At 36.7% G+C, this 20,850-nt stretch overlaps 1 protein-coding gene across 10 annotated transcripts in view; it reads left to right on the forward strand.

The window, feature by feature from the left end:
• EVI5 (ecotropic viral integration site 5) overlaps positions 1-20,850 on the forward strand; it is a 224,315-nt gene that overhangs the window by 113,698 nt on the left and 89,767 nt on the right. For 8 of the 10 annotated variants that reach the window (XR_008617203.1, XM_024119714.1, XM_024119715.2 and 5 more), the window contains one exon: positions 79-225. The exons of the other annotated variants lie outside the window; for them this stretch is intronic. Coding sequence is in view for 7 of the 8 variants with exons in the window: in XM_024119714.1 (XP_023975482.1) it covers positions 79-225 (147 nt within the window). In the remaining variant the exon portion in view is untranslated. The remainder of the gene's footprint in view (positions 1-78; positions 226-20,850) is intronic. 10 annotated transcript variants of the gene reach the window in all.

Consider the following 20,850-nt stretch of genomic DNA (forward strand, 5'->3'; position numbering starts at 1 on the left):
AGTAACTAAACCTCACAAAGGCAGTCTTTCTTGAATCTATCCTAAATTGCTTTACACACACAAAAATTATGTCCTAAGGGACAAGTGACAAGAGCCCAGGAGGCTGAGGAAAACTACCTAATAAAACGGGAGTTGGCCAACATCAAACAGCAGAGTGATGAGGCCAGTGCTAAACTGGAGCAAGCTGAAAATACCATCAGGAAGCTCCAGCACCAACAGCAATGGGTAAGGAGTCTGGTAGTGGTTTTTCTCACCTTTCTCATCCCCTTCCTTTAAACTTTTTTTTTTTAAGCACAACTTCTGTGCTCTTGTTTTAAACAATTTTGTTTTCTACTTTAATTGAATTCTTAAATTAATCAATTTTAAGTTCTGTAATATTTAGAGGTCTTATTGTGGCCTAAAGACTCCTTGTTCTAACATTTTTTTTTCTGTCTATACAGTTTTGTTAGAATTAGGTAATGTTTTCTTTCCTTACATTATATTTTAAGTCACTGCAAATAAGTGATGTATGTCAGACCTGCTTTTTAGGTTTTAGAAATCTGTTTATTTATAAAAGGTGTTTTTCCATGGGTAATTATTAAATCTTCTGATAGTTTTTGTTAATTGTGTACATGAGATACTACCCAACATGTAGAAAATATGTAACTATCTCATTTAAATCTTTGATAATATGGTGATTTATATCTTACGAAATACTATAGTCTTCTTACATCAAGACATTAAATTATGGGTTCAGTTATATGCTTACATTTTTTTCAAGAAGAGAGAAGTTGTGAAAATGAAAAAAATTGACTTTTAAAATATTATGTTAACTAACTTAGAGTACTAAACAGCTTCTGATTGTACAGCTATCCTCAGGTATCTTTTGTAGCTTAGATATTATTTTCCATTGGCAAATTCAGACAAGTATGATATTAATCAAGAATATGAGAGTTAAAAAGAAAAGCCAGCTGTTTATCTTTGAAAAGATATTATTTCTTGTTTCAGTTTTCTGCTTTCAAGTAGGAGTTGGATTGTAACAGGAATAGGCGGAAAAAGTTGTGGTAAACCTAGAATTCTATATACGTCTGAAAGGCAAATAGAATGACTTCAAGGTTGGATGTTATTTTTATTCAGAAAAACTAAGAAACATTATCATCTGAGTATGAAAAGCAGAAAACTGAAAGCAAAAATGAAATTGGTAATTGAAAAGAACCATAGCATAAAATTTTTCCTATTATGTTAATTGAATATGGTTACAAAAAATGAATAGCAGAGTGGTAAGAGAATACATTCATCCCTTGTTATCTGTGGGGGACTGGTTCCAGGACCCCTGAGGATATCAAAATTCTTGTATACTCAAGTCCCTTTTGTAAAATGGCATAGTATTTGCATTTAATCTGCATATATCCTCCCATATACTTTATTTATTTTTTATTTTTTGCACTTAGTAAACATGTTTTTATAATGAAAATTCTTGAAGTATAGCTTTGAGCATATATACAAAAGTAGCACAATGTAAAACAAATTGAGATTGTGTATTTTTTCCCTTTAAATCTTGGAATTGCTGTTTTGGTATATGAATATTTCATTATAAACATTTATATTGTATATTAAATATTTAAAAATTCATATTCACACATAGTGTTGCTATAGTCTCTACTGCGTTAGTGCTTCATGCTGCCTCCCATATACTTTAAATCATCTATAGGTTACTTATAATATCTAATACTGTGTAAATGCTATGTAAATAGTTGTCTGTGTATGGCAAATTCAAATTTTGCTTTTTGGAACTTTCTGGATTTTTTTTTCCTGAATATTTTCAATCCGTGGTTGGTTGAATCTGCAAATGCAGAAGCTGTGGCTGTGGAGGGCTGACTGTACTAAAAAGATGGGGACTCAAATGTTTCGTTTTGCCTTTGTATGAAATGTTAATAATATCAAAGCATAAAAATAGGAAAAGCAGAATTGGAGTGTCATGTTGAGAATTAAGCTGAACTGAGTTATCATTGTAATGTGATTTTGTTATTGGGAAAGATAAGTATTATATTTACATTTAGTAAAAGCTACAGTCTTTAATATAATACATTGAAGTCATAAATTATTAGTTTTTTTGCATAGTTTTTCAAATAGTAAGACCTGTGTATAGATGTGTATCAAAGATAAAAAATGTTGGTTTATAATGAAAAAGCTAAGTGGGCAAGCAAAAACAGCCAGAATGAACTGAAGCTTTTGAAAATAGTTAAGTGTAACAAAAAGAATCTTTGTACTCTAATTCAAGGGACAAGATAGACCCATATTGTGGGGCTACGATACAACAAGTAGAAAGCAAATCTCTACTTCGATTTTGCTTCCATTTTTTTTTTCTCGCTAAGCAGACATTCTGCTAAACTGAAATAAACTGTAAAGCAGACATATAAAGCAGTAATGCACAAAAATAGGTGAAGTAACAGAGTCTTCGTTAAATTTCCAGTTTCAAAGTAAAGTGATATTAGATATTAAAGTAACTTGCAAGATGATCATAGGAATATTATTTTTTAAAAAGGATTTTAGAAAATGAGATGCTAAAGGCTTTGAGGTTGGCAACAGCAGTTAGGTAATAGTGATTAGAAATCTCAGAAGAGGATCAGTGACCTTGCTGATGCTTCATTAAAAATTCCTGGAACATCTGGTTTGTGAACAATGAGAAAAATAACTTTTACTTGCTAAAAGCTAATTTACTATGCATAAGTCATAACAAACTAACTTTGTTTCTATAACAAACAAAAATTTTTTACAAGTTGTTGGTAGCGTCTCTCATGATATCATTCTTGACAAGGTAGAGAAATACAGATGACAATAGTAAACTTAAGTGGCTTTATAGGTGACTAACTATATCAAAATGGCTGTTCATGTTGAAGTAAAGAGGTGTCAGAGGTCTTTGTCTCCTACATGAAGTATTTCAGGAACGTAGGTAATATTTTTTATATATATAAATTTGTTTATTTTATTTTTTTTGGCTGCATTGGGTCTTCGTTGCTGCGCACGGGCTTTCTCTAGTTGCGGTGAGCAGGGGCTACTCTTCCTTGTGGTGCGCGGGCTTCTCATTGCAGTGTCTTCTCTTGTTGCGGAGCATGGGCCCTAGGTGCGCGGGCTTCAGTAGTTGTGACACGCGGGCTCAGTAGTTGTGGCTCACGGGCTGTAGAGCACAGGCTCAGTAGTTGTGGTGCACGGGCTTAGTTGCTCCGTGGCATGTGGGATCTTCCCGGACCAGGGCTCGAACCCTTGTCCCCTGCATTGGCAGATGGATTCTTAACCACTCAAACTAACTTTGTTTCTATAACAAACAAAAATTTTTTACAAGTTGTTGGTAGCGTCTCTCATGATATCATTCTTGACAAGGTAGAGAAATACAGATGACAATAGTAAACTTAAGTGGCTTTATAGGTGACTAACTATATCAAAATGGCTGTTCATGTTGAAGTAAAGAGGTGTCAGAGGTCTTTGTCTCCTACATGAAGTATTTCAGGAACGTAGGTAATATTTTTTATATATATAAATTTGTTTATTTTATTTTTTTTGGCTGCATTGGGTCTTCGTTGCTGCGCACGGGCTTTCTCTAGTTGCGGTGAGCAGGGGCTACTCTTCCTTGTGGTGCGCGGGCTTCTCATTGCAGTGTCTTCTCTTGTTGCGGAGCATGGGCCCTAGGTGCGCGGGCTTCAGTAGTTGTGACACGCGGGCTCAGTAGTTGTGGCTCACGGGCTGTAGAGCACAGGCTCAGTAGTTGTGGTGCACGGGCTTAGTTGCTCCGTGGCATGTGGGATCTTCCCGGACCAGGGCTCGAACCCTTGTCCCCTGCATTGGCAGATGGATTCTTAACCACTCCGCCACCAGGGAAGCCCCTAGGAATGTAGGTAATGTGTAATGGTGAGTCAAGATTTCAAAATATTTAAACAGTCTATTCAGAATAAGAAACTAAAGATTATTTCATAGAAGTAAATCTATAGTCTTGCCTCAAAGTTTAAAACTTAAAGATATATCTTAGTGATGCTTTATGTGACAAAGTCAAGAAATTGACAGCGGATCAGGAATTACCAATAATATAATGAGACTCCCTGCATTCCTTATCCCAAGTATAGTCTTCTAGAAGTATAATAATCCAGTTCAGTTCTAAGTAGCTTGTAGAAAATTTGTAGTGTTGTATCTGTTGAATACCAAAACTCATATGAAATGTTTACAGACTGTGTTATGGCAAGTATAGGAAGATGTGGAATCCCTGGATATTTTTAGACTCTAATAAAGAAGATTTTATAACATCACAGTTATGGTCATTTTAAAGTATTTGAAAGGTGATCTTATGGAAAAGTGGTTAGTCTCTTTTGATATTGCTTCAGAGGGCAGAATGTGTTTAAGATCCAAAGATACAAAATCTTACTAATCGGAATTTTGACAAATGGAGTAGTTTCTTCGCAAAGTAGTGAGCATACTACTGCTAGAAAGTGACCATCTATTGCTAATTGTCTTGATTACAGCCTTCCAATATAACAACATGAAGTCTTCAGAATTCTGTAAGGGTTTCAAGTCTATTCCAGCAGGAGGTATTGAATTACCAGTATAATCAACCACCACCACCTCCCTCTACTGCCAGTAGTGTCATTTTATATGCTATAAATAGCTTTGGATTTCATATACAGAACTGAATTCTTATCCTGTTTTGCTAACTTTGTGACCTTGGATACTCAAGGATTGGGTTTCTTTTTTTCTCTAAAATGATTACATAAGGCTAGATCACCTCAAGCCTTTCTTTTTGATTTTTTAAATGAACTTTATTAAGGTATAAATTACATGTAATAGAATTCATCAAATTAAAATTAAAATGTATGTTTTGATATTAGTTGTATAACCATCACTATCACAATCAAAATGTAGAGTATTTCCATCACCCCCCATGATTTCTCTCATGTCCCTTTGCAGTTCACCTCTCTATCCCAGCAGCCTCTCTGCTTTCTGTCACTGTAGTTTTGCCTTTTCTAGAATTTCATATAAATGGAATTGTAAGGTATGAGGCTTTTGTGTCTGGCTTCATTCACTTAACATATTCACTCAATTTTTTTCTTCTTGGCAATTTTTTTTCTTTACTGTGGTGAAATAGACACAACATAAAATTTACCATTTAAGTTCACAGTTCAGTGGCACTAAGTACATTTATAATGTTGTGCAACAATAACCACTATATTTCTAGAACTTTGTCATCATCTCAAACAGAAGCTTTGTACCCATTAAAAAAAATAACTCTTCTTTCCCCCCCACTCCACCTTTTTGCCCCTGGTAACCTCCGTTCTACTTTGTGTCTCTATGAATTTTCCTCTTCCAGGTAACTCGTATAAGTAGAATCATACAATATTTGTCCTTTTGTGTCTGACTTATTTCGCTTAGCATAATGCTTTCAAGGCTCATCCTTGTTGTAGCATTGCATTAATATCAGAATTTCCTTAGTTTTTATTGTGGCTTAATAATATTCCATTGTATGTTTATATATTTTGTTTATCCACTCATCTGTTTATGGTCATTTTGGTTGTTTCTACCTTTTGGCTGTCATGAATAATACTGCTGTGATCATTAACATACATATATCTGTTTGAGTCCCTTCTTTTGAGTATATACCTGGAAGCAGAGTTGCTGGATCAAATGGTAATTTCATGTTTAACTTTTTGGAGACTCAGCAGACTATTTTCCACAGCTTCTGCACCATTTTACATTCCCACCAGTGTACAGGGTTCCAATTAATTTCTCCACATCCTCAACAACTCTTGTTCTTTTCTGTGTTTTTATTAAAAGCCATACTAGTAGCTAGTAGTAGGTGTGAAGTGGTATAAAGAAATCTAAGTAAATGGAAAGATCCCATGTTCATGTATTAGAAGACTTCATATTGTTAAGATGTCAACACTACCTAATATGATGTATAGATTTAACTCTATCAACCCTGTCAGTCTTTTACAGAAATGGGAAAGCTGATCCTGAAATTCATATGGGATTACAAGGAGCCCTAAATAGTGAAAACAATCTTGAAAAAGAACAGAGTTGGAGGACTCACATTTCCCAATTTGAAAACTGACTACAAAGATAGAATAATCAAAACAGTGTGGTACTGGCAACAGGATAGACATATAGATCAATGAAATAGAAATTGAGAGTTCAGAAATAAACCCATACATGTATGGCCACCTGATTTTCAGCCAGGGTACCAAGACCATTTGATAAGGAAGAATAGTCTCTTCAACAAATGGTTCTTGAAAAACGGGACATCTCCATGAGAAAAAAATGAGCTTTGACTCCTACCACACACCACATAAAAAAATTACTCAAAATGGATCAATGATCTTTATGGTTTTAAAACACGTAAGGATAAATCTTCATGAGCTCAGATTTTTGGCAGTGGATTCTTAGATATGGATTCTTTGACACCAAAAGGATGAGCAACAGCAACAACAGCAACCGAGAAACAGATAAATTGGACTTCAAAATTAAACCTTTTGGGCATCAAAGGACATTATCCAGAACATGAAAGGGCAACCTACAGAGTGGTAGAAAATATTTGAAACTCACATATTTAAGTGTTTAGCATCCAGAATATATAAAGAACTCTTTCAACAAAAAGGCGAACAACTCAATTTAAAAATGAACAGAGAATTGCAGTATTACTTACCATAACCAAGACATGGAAACAGCCTAAGTGTCCACCAATGGATGAATGGTTAAAGAAAATGATACACAGAAATACACACACACATAGTGCACATGCTGGAATATTATTCAGCCAATAAAAAGAATGAAATCTTGCCATTTGCAACAACATGGATGGACCTTGAGGGCATTATGCTGGGCAAAATGAAATAAGTCAGATAGAGAAGGCACATATCACATGTCCCACTTATATGTGAACGTAAAAACAAACAACAAACCCCACCGAGCTCATAGATACAGAGAACAGATTGGTGTTTGCAAAAGATGGGAGGGTGAGTGAAATGTGGTTAAGGGGATCAAGAGGTAGAAATTTCCAGTTATAAATAAGTCATGGGGATGTAATGTACAGCATGGTGACTATAGTTAACAATACTGTATTGCCTATTTGAAAGTTGCTAAAGAGTAGATACTGCAAGTTCTCATCTCAAGAAAAAAGATTGTAATTACCTATGATGATGGATGTTAACTAGACATTGTGGAGATCATTTCATGATATAGGCAAATACTGAATCATGATTCTGTACACCTAAAAACTAATATAATGTTATATATCAATTGTACTTCAATAAAACTTTTTTTTTTAAGTAAGCAGAAGACTCGAATAGACCTTTCTCCAGAGAAATATACAAATGGCAGCAAACATATGAAAAGATGCTCAACATCATTAGGCTTTAGGGAAATGCAGATCAAAACCACTATGAGGTTTCCACACTCACTAGGATATCTATAATAAATAAAAAAGAAAAGGAGTGTTGGCAAGGAGATGGAGAAATTGGAACCCTTGTATATTGCTGGTAGAAATATAAAATGGTCAGCTACTGTGGAAAACACTTTGGTGGTTCCTCAAAAGTTTAAACATAGAATTATCATATGACCCACAATTCAATTCCTAGATGTATGCCCAAAAGAATGGAAAACTGATGTTCAGACAAGTATGTGTACACATGTTTGTAGCAACATCATTCACAAAAGAGTGGACATAGCCCAAAAGTTCATCAGCAGAAGAATAGATAGGCAAATTGTGGTATATACATACAATGAAATATTCAGCCATAAGAAGGAATGAAGTACTGATGCATGCTATGAATAATATGGATGAATCTCCAAAACATTAAGCTAGGTGAAAGAAGCCAGACACAAAAGATCACATATTGTATGATTCCATTTGTGTGAAATATCCAGAATAGATAAATCCATGGAAACAGAACAGAGGTTGGTGGTTGCCAGAAGGTTGAGTGGGAAAAGGGTGAGAAACTGCTTAAGAGGTTTTACTGTGGACTGATGGAAGTGTTTTAGAGCTAGATAAAAATTTGTGGTTATACAACATTCTGAATGTCCTAAATGCCACTGAATTGTTCATTTAAAAGTGTTATTTGAATTTTGCCTAATTGTCTAAAGAAGAAGCCTACAGAACTGAAGGGTATACGGCTCAAGGAAATGATGCATTTAGTTTGAGTAATTGTGGTAGAAGATGGAAATAAGGGAGAACATATAACATCCCAGTGCTGAAACCCATTGGTTGAGGTCAGGGTAGGACCAGAAGCAAGTGAGCTAGCTTGTATGAAGAGCCTGAGAGGATTGGGAGAGCCCTCAGGGCTGGAGTTGGGCATGTCTTAATCAGCATTGTGGTTGCATTGAGACTAAAAGGAGAATGCAATGTGGAGTAGCGCAGAGCAGGTCAAGGCTGGCAGCTACAGAAGTGACTTACAATAGGTTGTCAGATGAATGCCCTATAGGAACTGTAGCCCAAAGGCAAGGGCATTTAAGACATAAAAGAGCCAAGAATTTGGATTATCAGGAGTTTAGTGGGCTAATGAGAGGGCAGCTTGGGCAAGTGTTGAACATGGAGTCTATTATCCATAGCTGTGATTTACCTGATTTGGGAAGATGTGGTGTTTGGATAGGCCATCTCCGTTAATGTGCCAGAGTAGAGAAGATGTATTTTTATATTTTATTTATTTATTTTTTTATGTTCTTCTACTTAGGAATAAGGTTGTTCCCAGAATCTCAGTAAATCTGAGATGGTCTCACTTAAAAGGGCTGGAAGTGACAGAGGCCAAGTAGGCTATTATATGAATATTGGAAATGTGGATAGTATGATAGCTAATGAGGGTGACACTCCTACAGTGAAAAGGATTAAGGTGGTTTTCAACATACTAAATTACAACTAGAGAAAAATGTAAAAAGATAAATAAGAAATACCATGCAAACACTAAGCAAAAGAAAGCTGGAGTGACTGTATTAATATCAGATAAAGTAGACTTCAGACTTATTGGAATAAAGAGGTACATTTCATGTTGGTAATATGGTCAGTTCCATAAGAAGACATAACAATCTTAAGATTTTTATGTATTTAGGAATATATGTCTCCTAATATGTGTATGCTCCTAACGATAGGGCAGCATGAAGCTGAACTGATAGAACTGAAAAGTGATGTGGACAAATCCACAGGTACAGCTGAAGTCTTAAATACCCCAGTCTCAGTAATTGGTGAAACAAGTACGTGGAAAATCATTATGGAATGGATATCAAAGACCAACCAACTTGACCCGGTTGGCATTTATGGAACACTTCACCTAATAACAGCAGAGCACGTGTTATTTTTAAGTGCACATGGAACATTTACAAAGATAGAACATATTCTGGATCATAAAATAAATTTTGACAAATTTAAAGTAACTGAAATCATATGAAGTATCTTCTTTGACTCTAACAGCATTCAGTTAGAAATTAATACTAGATATCTGGGAAATCCCTAAAATATTTGGAAATTAAACAACACATTTTTACCCCTGTGTCAAAGAGAACATCTCAAGGGAAATTAGAATGTGTTTTGAATTCAATGAAAATGAAGACACAACATTATCAAAATTTGTGAGATCTACCTAAAGCAGTGCTTAGTGGAAATTTTATAGCATTGAATGCTTATATTAGGAAAGGAAATAAGTCTCAAACCAACAGTCTAAGCTTCTACCTTAAGAAACTAGACATGTAAGAGGAAATTCAACCTAAAGCAAGTAGAAGGAACAAGTAATAGCGTAGAAATTAATGAAATTGAAAACAGTATAAAACAAAAATAGAGGAAATCTGTGAAATCAAATGCTGGTTCTTATAAATCATCAATAAAGTTGATAAAACTGTCTAGACTGACTAAAGATAGAAAAAACAAAAGCCAGTTTAGGGATGACATTGACTTTTTACAGATGTAACCAAGTTGTCTTGTCTCATATCCTGGATTTGTCTGATTCCTTTCTCATAGGGTCATATTTCCTGTAAACTAGATTCAGTTAAACATTTTTAACATTTAGATTATAGATGATGTTGTGAACTTTGCTTTAAATCAGGAATTACATAATGTAAGTTCCCACTATTATTGATGCTGCTGAGTTTGATCACCATGCTAAGTTGGTTACCACACAGCCTTTCCCTTGTAAAGGTATGGTTTCTTCTTTGCAACGATTAAGTAATACATTGGGAAATACTTCTGTACCAAATAAATATCTTGCCCTCTATTCACCTTTTACCTAATGGTTTTAGCATCCTCTGATTGGGTTTCCAAAATTGTGATTTTCATATTTTCTCATTTTTTTTACACTGTTAGCTAATGTTCCTCTGTAAAAGAGACTTTTCTCTTTTTCCCCTTCAATCTCTCTCTCTTACTCACTATGAATACTTTTCTGTCACTCCAGGCTCATGGGCTTTTGTTTGTTTTGATGTTTCATATCATATTTAATGATTTTAATGCTATTGGTACAATGATATATATTAAACATCTGAGCAGCAGTTTTTAAAAGGTAAATTTATTTTTAATAAATTTTGAGTATTGATATGCTTTAAAAAGCATTTGTGCAGTACTCAATTATTGAGTAATTGTCTTTAACAGATCATTGATTGCATTTTATGCTGGCTCTTGATACTTTGAACCTGATATTGTTGGTTTTCAAAAATGATCGTGTTAATTATTTTTTAAATTGAGGTATAGTTGATTTACAATATTAGTTTCGGGTGTACAACATATATATTCAGAGATTACACTCCATTTAAAGTTATTACAAAGTAATGACTATATTTCCCTGTGCTATACAATATGTTGTGTTAATTTATTATTTAGTATTTGCTACACTAAATAAAATTTAATATTTACTTATATTTAGTAATTTTAAATTAAATAATAAATATTAAACTAAGCATAAGATAAACCAAGCATTGAGATTAAACTGTCCCTTTAAGTATTTGTTATACATGTTGCATGTCAGTTTTTCTAGGAAACCCATAGAAGTAGAAATGATCCAATGATATTTCATACAGTTGCATGTCTGACTTTGTCCTTTTTGAGTGTGATGGGGCACAGATGTGTTTATATTGGATGATTTTTCCTGATGAGACCAACTGAATCTTGCTTGATATATTTATAAACTTTTTGCCCTACACATGACTGCTTATCATTCAGGTGTCCTGAATAAGTAATTGTTGTCCAGCAGTTTGTTGGCTAGGATCAGCATATACAAGAAGGATTGTAACACTTAAAGCTGCTGAGTGCTGAAATGACTGCCTTTTGAGGTTGTTGGGACCTTTGTACCAGGAAGTACTTAACAGGAGGCTAGGCAAGATTTCTTTCAATCTTCCTTCCTCTTTCTATAATTCTAGAAGAAAATATGAAATAATTATGTGATACTTTTAAGAACCAAGGATTTGATATGAGAAATAAAAACTAATCTTACTTAGATTAAACACATGAATAAACATTAATAAACTAAAAACTATCCGTTAGTGCAAGTTGTGAAATCGTCTAGATAGTTTATTTTAGAAAGTGTGTTTGTTAAGCAGCATTTAGAATTGCCCCACACCTGATTTACCTAGTGGGTTTGTTTTTCTTTATGAATATGGAAGTTAATGTTTAATATTTCTTCCTGCATTATAAACACTTTTAAACTCTACTTTGGTGACATTTCAAGAAAAAGCCATTTAATTTGTAATTATTGGTAAGTTTGTGTACATCTTCCTAAAAATCCAAACTAGACTGATGACTTAACACATTAAGCTTGGTAAACTCAGTATGCCTAGAAATCTGAACAGAAGCTTTCTTCCAAACTAATTTTGGCCTTAGTCTAAGATTAAATGTGTTATATTCATATGTAATCATCTCTTTTCAGCTTAAATAATAAATGAACATTCACTTTAGTGGAAATAATTGTTTTCTTAACATTTTCTTCATCAAAATACCTTGCAGTTTGTGTATATAAATAATCAGAGATAATCTTCAACCTTTTAAAGGATGTGTGTAATTTTTCAGATGTTGGGAATAAATAATTTAAAAATGATATACCAATTTAAAAAAATAAATTTATTTATTTTTGGCTGCGTTGGGTCTTTGTTGCTGAGCACGGGCTTTCTGTCATTGCGGCGAGCTGGGGCTACTCTTTGTTGAGGTGCATGGGCTTCTCAATGTGGTGGCTTCTCATTGCAGAGCACAGGCTCTAGGTGTGCAGGCTTCAGTAGTTGTGGCATGCAGGCTCAGTAGTAGTGGCTCTCAGGCTCAGTAGTTGTGGTGCATGGGCTTAGTTGCTCCACAGCATCTGGGATCTTCCTGGACCAGGGCTTGAACCTGTGTCGCCTGCATTGGCAGGTGGATTCCTAACCACTGTGCCACCAGGAAAGCCCCCATTTTCTCAAAAGAGTTTAGTGTGGCAAATCTTTAAATGGTACATTCATATTGCTTGGATTTTTAAAAAAAGACTCATTGGAACATGTGGTAGAGGGGATTACAAACATCTTTTTTTGGATCATATGCTGGGTGGGAGAGCAACTTTTTATTTAAGTTTTTTTCTCCTTTAGTATTGTCTTGCATAGAATCATTCTGGACTCTTTGATAGTACAGGCATTTTCTCAGATGCTTTGGATGTAACAATGGAAATGTACCATATTCCCACACTATTACAAATTTTGTTTATTTTTGAAACAAATAGATTTTGTTGGTGATTTTTGCAGCATTGAATTTCCACTCCCATTGTTTAATATATGGTTTATGATAGAGGGGGGTTTTGTTGTTGTTTTTTAAACCAAGAGTTGACTAGCTAATTGATTCAGCAAATAATGTTTCTCACTTACTATGAAAAGTACAGTTTAGTTCTGGCAATATAGTGGTAAATCACACTATCCTTGGCATTGATTGTATAGTATTTATAGAGATATATATTGTGAAAATTATTTAATTAGAGTGGCAATTAGTACTACAAGAGAGAAGAATACAGGGTTCCATGAAATATGTGAGGTCCTTAAAAGGACATATAATTATCAGGTCTTGAATAAATACAAGAAACATCTTTAAATACAAACATTTACTTTTCACTAGGGCACTTATATAGTCTTCAGACATTGAATGTGTGAATTCATTTTTTTGTTGTTTTATTCAAGATACAAATAAAAAAGACTACTAAGGGCATTCTAATTTATCTTTACTTTTGTAACTTTTACAACACCAGAAAAGCACTTGGGATTAAAAAGTAGGTGGGCTAGAGACTCCACTAAAAAAAATCTCTGTCAATTTCATTGGAATGGGATTGCTGGTATCACAGAAGCAGTAAGAGATTCTGTGTAATAAGCAGTAAGAGATTGACAAAAGTAAATTTGATGTAAGTGTAGGAAAGTCATTCATTATTTGTGGACCTTTAAATAAATGGCCCCTTGCTGATTTATCAGCCATCGTAATTGTGGCAGTTGTCATTTGGTAAAACAAATTATATATTTTTCCAGTTTACTAATTTGAATATGAAGTATATTCTTAGGAATTTATTACAAGAATATTATGTGAGATGTTTAGTTTTTTTTTTTAGGTGTTTAGATTTTTAATATTATACCAGTAATTCTTAGAACAGTATATATTAAAACAATATATTAAGCTCTTAAAACATATTATTTCAACTCTTATATGGCTTAAATGTTAAGCCATATAAGGGCTCTGTAATCCACATTCCCAGTTAACAGAATTGCCAGTCTGTTTGCCTTGCTGAGTCTTTTTAGTTTACTTATTAGTAAAGTGGAAGTTGTGGTGAAGGTTAAGTGAGAATACAAAGCACTTAGCATGTGCCTGACATATAATGAGCACTCAGTAGATGTTAGCTACTCTCTTCATTGTTGTTATCATCATAAACTTTAAAACCTATTTTATAGTGAGTGGAACAGGAACGGGAACATCTTAAAGCAGAACAGCTGCATCAGAAATGGTCAAGGCTCGGGCTTAATATGATAGCTGTTATTAAACCTCACTTTAGGGGACTTCCCTAGTGGCGCAGTGGTTAAGAATCTGCCTGCCAATGCAGGGAACACGGGTTCGAGCCCTGGTCCGGGAAGATCCCACATGCGGCAGAGCAACTAAGCCCGTGTGCCACAACTACTGAGCCCGCGTGCCACAACTACTAAAGCCCATGTGACTAGAGCCCGTGCTCCACAACAAGAGAAGCCACCACAGTGAGCAGCCCGCGCACCGCAACAAAGAGTAGCCACCACTCACCACAACTAGAGAAAGCCCGCGTGCAGCAACAAAGACCCAAGGCAGCCAAAAATAAATAAATTAATTAAATAAGTTAAAAAAAAAAAAACACCTCACTTTGAGCTTCTCTTGGTTTTGATGATTTCTTTTTTCCTCTCAAAAGTTTATCATTCTTTTCCTGACCTCAGGTCAACCTCATAAAAGCCCAATTTTTGTTTTGCTTTGTATTAAAGTTTTCAATGCAGTGTTGTTGGTTTCAGGATTTTGATTGTTTTTTATTTTTTATTTTTTCTTTCTATTTGGTCTGGGAAAACTATAAAGTGAGGTGGACCAACCATGCTAAAAAGTTTCCTAAATAGACATGGTACTAGGAATTTTTGTTCCCCAATGTTCACTTGTTTCATAGCCACTGTCTTCCATGGCACTTCCTCCTGGTAAGCAGCTGGAAATGCCCACATGTGCTGCAGTTTTTTTCTCAGGCTGTGTGGTACCAGTCACCTTTCCTGGCATCTCTTATTCCATTGTGGGGTAGTTGAGTTAAAAGGCTTAATAAAAAAACAAAAACAAAAAAATCCTTGTTTTATAAATGACACTTTTTTCCCTGTGGAAAAAAATTTTTTAATTGAAACAGGTAGTTTACAGTGCACAGTAACATCTTTTAACACTGGTACTTTGATGCCATTTCTGCCACTCACTGGTTGTGTGTCCTTGGACAAGTTACTTCTGCATACAATACAAACTTCTTGTCCTGTATATAATAACGGGTGATTGAGACTTAAGTGAGTTGTTCCTCTAGAATAATTATGCTTGGCATAGAATGAGTGCTTAATAAGTGGTAGCTATTATTAAGATTAGTATCGATATTACCATTATTTCATCATTATAATTCTACCAGCTTGCTTTGCCAATGGCATAAACTGCAAGTAATAAAACCCAAAACTTAAAAGACCTAAAACTGGCAGGTAAAGTTTTTAATAGACTATACATTGACAAGTATACTTTCCTGATCAAATTTAGATCTACATAATTTTGAACAGGAAGAATTGGAAATGGTAGAAATAAGTACCAAATAAGAGAATTCAATTGCAGAAGGTCTGAGTCAATTGAAAGGGACCAAAAACCAAACAAGAACAATAAAACCTCTAATCAATAAGTTTAATCTTATTTATAAATTTATAAGATTTATTAGGGTTCTCCAGAGTAATGGAACCAATAGGACAGACACACACACACACATACACACACACACAGAGACAGAGACTTACTGTAATTGGCTCATGCCATTATGAAGGCTGAGAAGTCCAATGATCTGCCTTTTACAATCTGGAGACCTAGAAAAGCCAGTGATGTAATTCCAGTTGAAATCCAAAGACCTGAGGGCCACAGAAGCTGAAGGTGTAAATTCCAGTCCAAGGGTAGGAGAAGACTGATGTCCCAGCTCAAGCATCAGGCAGGAACAGATCCTCCCTTTTTCTGCTTTTTGTTCTATTCAGGCCCTGAATGGATTGGATGGTCCCCACTCACATTGGAGAGGGCAGTCTACTGAGTCATCTGGAAACACCTTCACAGACACAGCCAGAAGTAATGTTTAATCTGGGCATCCCATGGCCTAGTCAAGTTGACAAAAACCATCACAAGTCCAACCCTTGTCAGCTTGGCACCCATGTGCATCTCCTTAAACCATACTTAATCTCCAGGTAAAATAACAAGGTCATAATTCTGCATAACTTGATACAGTTATATCCTGAGCATAACCAAAAATGTACTAATGCCTTTCTCTGAAGAGGAGGTAAAGTCCTTGCGTGACGTTTTCTCTTCTTGATATCCTGTAACTTAAATACTATACTGTAAATACTATACTATAAAACAATACTTAAATGCTGTATATAAAGTCAGTGCATCTTATATTGCATGATAAGGGAATAAGAAAGGAAAGAAAACAGATACAAACGTATTCATAGCAAAATTAGGAGGAAATACTCATGACAGTTACAGTCCTCATCTCTGTAAGTGATCATGTGGTTGTAGCTAGTATTTGTAGCTGCCTTCTTCCACTACCCACTCTGTATTCCTTTGCCTTCAAAAATCACCTCAGCTGGTCATGGTTCTTTGCCTGGTGGAGTGACCCAAACCTTCAACTCCTGAAGGATCTGGGCCATTAGTAATCCTTCCTGGATTGGGTTGTTGTAATTTTTTATTGACTTTAATCACAGGGTATGATAATACTAAGAGACACCCCAAAGGATCTCCTATGTTCCACATATATTCTTTCCTGATCTCCATTGTGGAGTAGTAGTCCACTTTCCCCATGGTAGTCAGGATCAGTCAACCATACCAGCACCGTAATTCCCTTTTTTGCCTATTGATTCAGATGCATGAGGACCCAAAGTGGTTGGATAAGTCTTAACTTCCTGTTTACTGTCTCCTCGTGGAAGCATTCCTCCCTCAGGCACTAAGAGCTCTAGACCAGCAGAGCATAATGTTGCAAAGGAAACATTTTGTTGGTGAGTCTGTAGCAATGATAGTGTCCCTCCTATTTTCACCCCTTGATTCCTGGATCTATGAATTATGGGAGAAACGGCACCGTATATTGGACAGTGATTCACAGCATATTCATTCTTCTGGAGAACCTTACCCCAGCCCTGCAAGGTATTGCTACCTAGCTGGCACTGTAAATGAGTTTTCAAAAGGTCATTCAACCTTTCTGTCAAGTCAGCTGCTTGATATTAGGGAACTTGGTAAGACTGGTGAATTCCATGAGCATGGGCCCATTGCTCTACTTATTTTGCTATGAGGTGCACTCCTTGATCAGAAGCAGTGCTGTGTAGAATACCATCACGGTGGATAATGCATTCTGTAAGTCCATGGATGATAGTTTTAACAGAAGCGTTGCATGCTGGGAAGGCAACTTCATATCCAGAGTAAGTGTCTGTTCCAGTAAGAACAAAACGCCCCTTCCATGTTGGAAGTGGTCCATTGTGATTAACCTGCCACCAGGTTGTTGACTGATCACCCCAGGGAATGGTGTCGTATCAGGGGCGCAGTGTTGATCTCTGTTGCTGGCAGATTGGACACTCAGCAGTGGTGGTTGCCAGATCACCCTGGTGAGTGGAAGTCTGTGTTGCTGAGCCCATGTATAATCTCCATCCCAGCCACTATAGCTACTTTGTTCATAAGCTTATTGGACTTTCTGAGGAAAGAGGCCGACTGGTATCCACAGAATGGGTCAGTCCATCCAATAGATTTTTAAAATCCTCTGCTGAGGTCACCCTTTGGTGAGCATTCACATGGGAGACAAACATCTTCACCTTTTTAGCCTATTCAGAGAGGTCTGTCTACATACATCTTCCCCAGATTTTTTTGTCACCAGTTTTCCCTTCCTTTATGTTAAACCAAGGCATGTCCAGCATTTCCAGTTCACTCACTGTGGTCTGTGGGCCACCCTTTGGTCCATGTTTCAGCCAACCAGCCAAACAAATGTTAGAGTTTTTTCTAAGTCCCTAAGTCATAGCATTAAATGCAGATTCTCCATTCAGTGACCCTATATCAATACTAAGAATCGATCCCAATAAAAATACTTTTTGTTCAGTAATGCATATGAATGTAATTGAATAGAGCTAATTGCTATATACAGAAATTGATAATGGAATGAAATTGGCTTAGTGGAGTTAGATTGATTCTGAATACTTTGTTAAAGTGTATCAGTGCTTGTATAATTTTCGTTAAAATGTTTGTATTGATAAACATGGAATTAAAACTTCCTTAGACTCAAAAGGTAAGAGAACACCTACCTGGGCCAGGTGGTGGAATTGTAAAAATGCCTTCTACTATAATTTAGTATGAGATGTAACATAAAATACAGGTATACCTCAGATTGTGGGTTCAGTTCCAGATCACCGCGATATAAAGCAAATATCACAATAAAGTGAGTCACAAATTTTTTGGTTTCCCAGTGCATATAAAAGTTATGTTTACACTGTATTGTAGCCAAGAAGTATGCAGTAGCACTGTGCCTGAGAAAAACAATGTACACACCTTAATTAAAAAATATTTATTGCCAAAAATGCTAACCATCATCTGAGCCTTCAGTGAGTTGTAATCTTTTTGCTGGTGGAGGGTCTTGCCTCAATGTTGATGGCAGCTGACTGATCAGAGGGGTGGTTGCTGAAGGTTGACACCTTCTTTAAAAAAAAAAAGCAAAGTGGGGCTTCCCTGGTGGCGCAGTGGTTGAGAGTCCGCCTGCCGATGCAGGGGACACGGGTTCGTGCCCCGGTCCGGGAAGGTCCCACATGCTGCGGAGCGGCTAGGCCCGTGAGCCATGGCTGCTGGGCCTGCACGTCCGGAGCCTGTGCTCCACAACGGGAGAGAGTAAGAGGCCCGCGTACCGCAAAAAAAAAAAAAAAAAAGCAAAGTGAAGTTTGCCACAGCGATTGACTCTTCCTTTCATGAACAGTTTCTCTGTAGCATGCAGTGCTGTTTGATAACATTTTGCCCACAGTAGAACTTCTTTCACTTTGGGGGTCAGTATTCTCAAACCCTGCCACTGCTTTATCAACTGAGTATATTTAATATTCTCAATCCTTTGCTGTCATTTCAGTCATCTTCACAGCATCTTCACCAGGAATAGATTCCATCTCAAGAAACCATTTTCTTTGCTTGTCTGTTAGAAGAAACTCCTCCTGCAAGTTTTACCATGAGATAGCAGCAATTCAGTCACATCTTCAGGCTCCCCTTCTAATTCTAGTTCTCTTGCTGTTTTCACCACATCTGCAGTTACTTATCGCACTGACTTGAACCTCTCCACGTCATCCATGAGGGTTGGAATCAACGTCTTCCCAGCTCCTGTTAATGTTGATATTTTGACCTTTTCCCATGAATCATGAATGTTCTTAATGGCATCTAGAATGGTGAATCCTTTCCAGAAGGTTTTCAATTTACTTTTCCCAGATCCATCTAAGGAATTGCTATTTATGGCAGCTATTGCCTTACGAAATGTATTTCTTAAATTTTTTGAAGACTTGAAAGTTGGAATTATTCCTTGATCCATGGGCTGCAAAATGGATATTGTGTTAGCAGGCATGAAAACAGCATTAATCTCATTTTACATCTCCTTCAGAGCTTTTGGGTGACCAGGTGCATTGTCAGTGAGCAGTAATATTTTGAAAGGAATCTTTTTCTGAGAATTAGATCTCAACAGTGGGCATAAAATAGTCAATAAACCATGTTGTAAACAAATGTGCTATCGTCAAGTCTTTGTTACCATTTAGAGAGCATAGGCAGAGTAGTTTTAGCCTAATTCTTAATGGCCCTAGGATTTTCAGAATGGTAAATGAGCCTTGGCTTCAGCTTCAAGTTTCCAGCTTCATTAGCCCCTAACGAAAAATCAGCCTGTTCTTTGAAGCCAGGCATTGACTTCTCTTCTAGCTGTGAAAGTTTTAGATGTCATCTTCTTCTAATAGAAGGCTGTTTCATCTACATCAAAAATCTATTGTTTAATGTAGCTGCCTTCATTAATGACTTAAGCTAGGTCTTCTGGATAACTTGCTGCAGCTTCTACATTAGAACTTACTGCTTCAGCTTGCACATTTATGTTATGGAAAAGGCCTCTTTCCTTAAACCTCATGAACCAATCTGTTTTAGCTTCAAACTTTTCTTCTGCAGCTTCCTCACTTCTCTCAGCCTTCATAGAACTGAAGAAAGTTAGGGCCTTGGTTTGGATAAGGCTTTGGCTTAAGGGAATGTTGTGACTGGTTTGATCTTTAATCCAGACCACTAAAACTTTTTCCATTATCAGCAATAAGGCTGTTTTGCTTTCTTATCATTTGTGTGTTCAGTGGAATAGCACTTTTAATTTTCTTTAAGAGGGACTTCCCTGGTGGTCCAGAATCCGCCTTCCAATGCAGGGGACGCGGGTTCGATCCCTGGTTGGGGAACTAAGATCCCACATGCTGCAGGGCAACTAAGCCCATGCGCCAACTACTGAGTCCACGCATCTCAAGTAGAGAGCCCACATGTGGCAAACTACAGAGCCCACACGCTCTGAAGCCCGTGTGCCACAACTAAAGAGAGAAAACCCACACACCACAACTAGAGAGAAGCCCGCGCGCCACAACTAGAGAGAAGCCCACGTGCTGCAATGAAGAGCTGGCGCACCACAACAAAAAGATCCCGCATGCTGCAACAAAGATCCCGCGTGCTGCAGCGAAGACCCGGCATGCCGCAATGAAGACCCAACACAGCCAAAAATAAATAAATAAATAAATAAATAAATAAATAAATATTTTTTAAAAGTCAGGATCATTGTCAAAAAAAATTAAAAAAATTTTCCTTTAAGAACTTTTCCTTTACATTCACAACTTGGCTGTTTGGTGCAAGAGCCCTAGTTTTTGGCTTATCTTGGCTTTTGACATGCCCTCCTCACTAAGTTTAATCATTTCTACCTTTCGATTTAAAGTGAGAGACATGGGCTTCCCTGGTGGCGCAGTGATTGAGAGTCCGCCTGCCGATGCAGGGGACATGGGTTCGTGCCCCGGTCCGGGAAGATCCCACATGCCGCGGAGCAACTAGGCTTGTGAGCCATGGCCGCTGCGCCTGCGCGTCTGGAGCCTGTGCTCCGCAACGGGAGAGGCCACAGCAGTGAGAGGCCCGCGTACTGCAAA

This window comes from Physeter macrocephalus, chromosome 4, assembly GCF_002837175.3.
Source record: "Physeter macrocephalus isolate SW-GA chromosome 4, ASM283717v5, whole genome shotgun sequence".
Lineage (NCBI taxonomy): Eukaryota > Metazoa > Chordata > Mammalia > Artiodactyla > Physeteridae > Physeter > Physeter macrocephalus.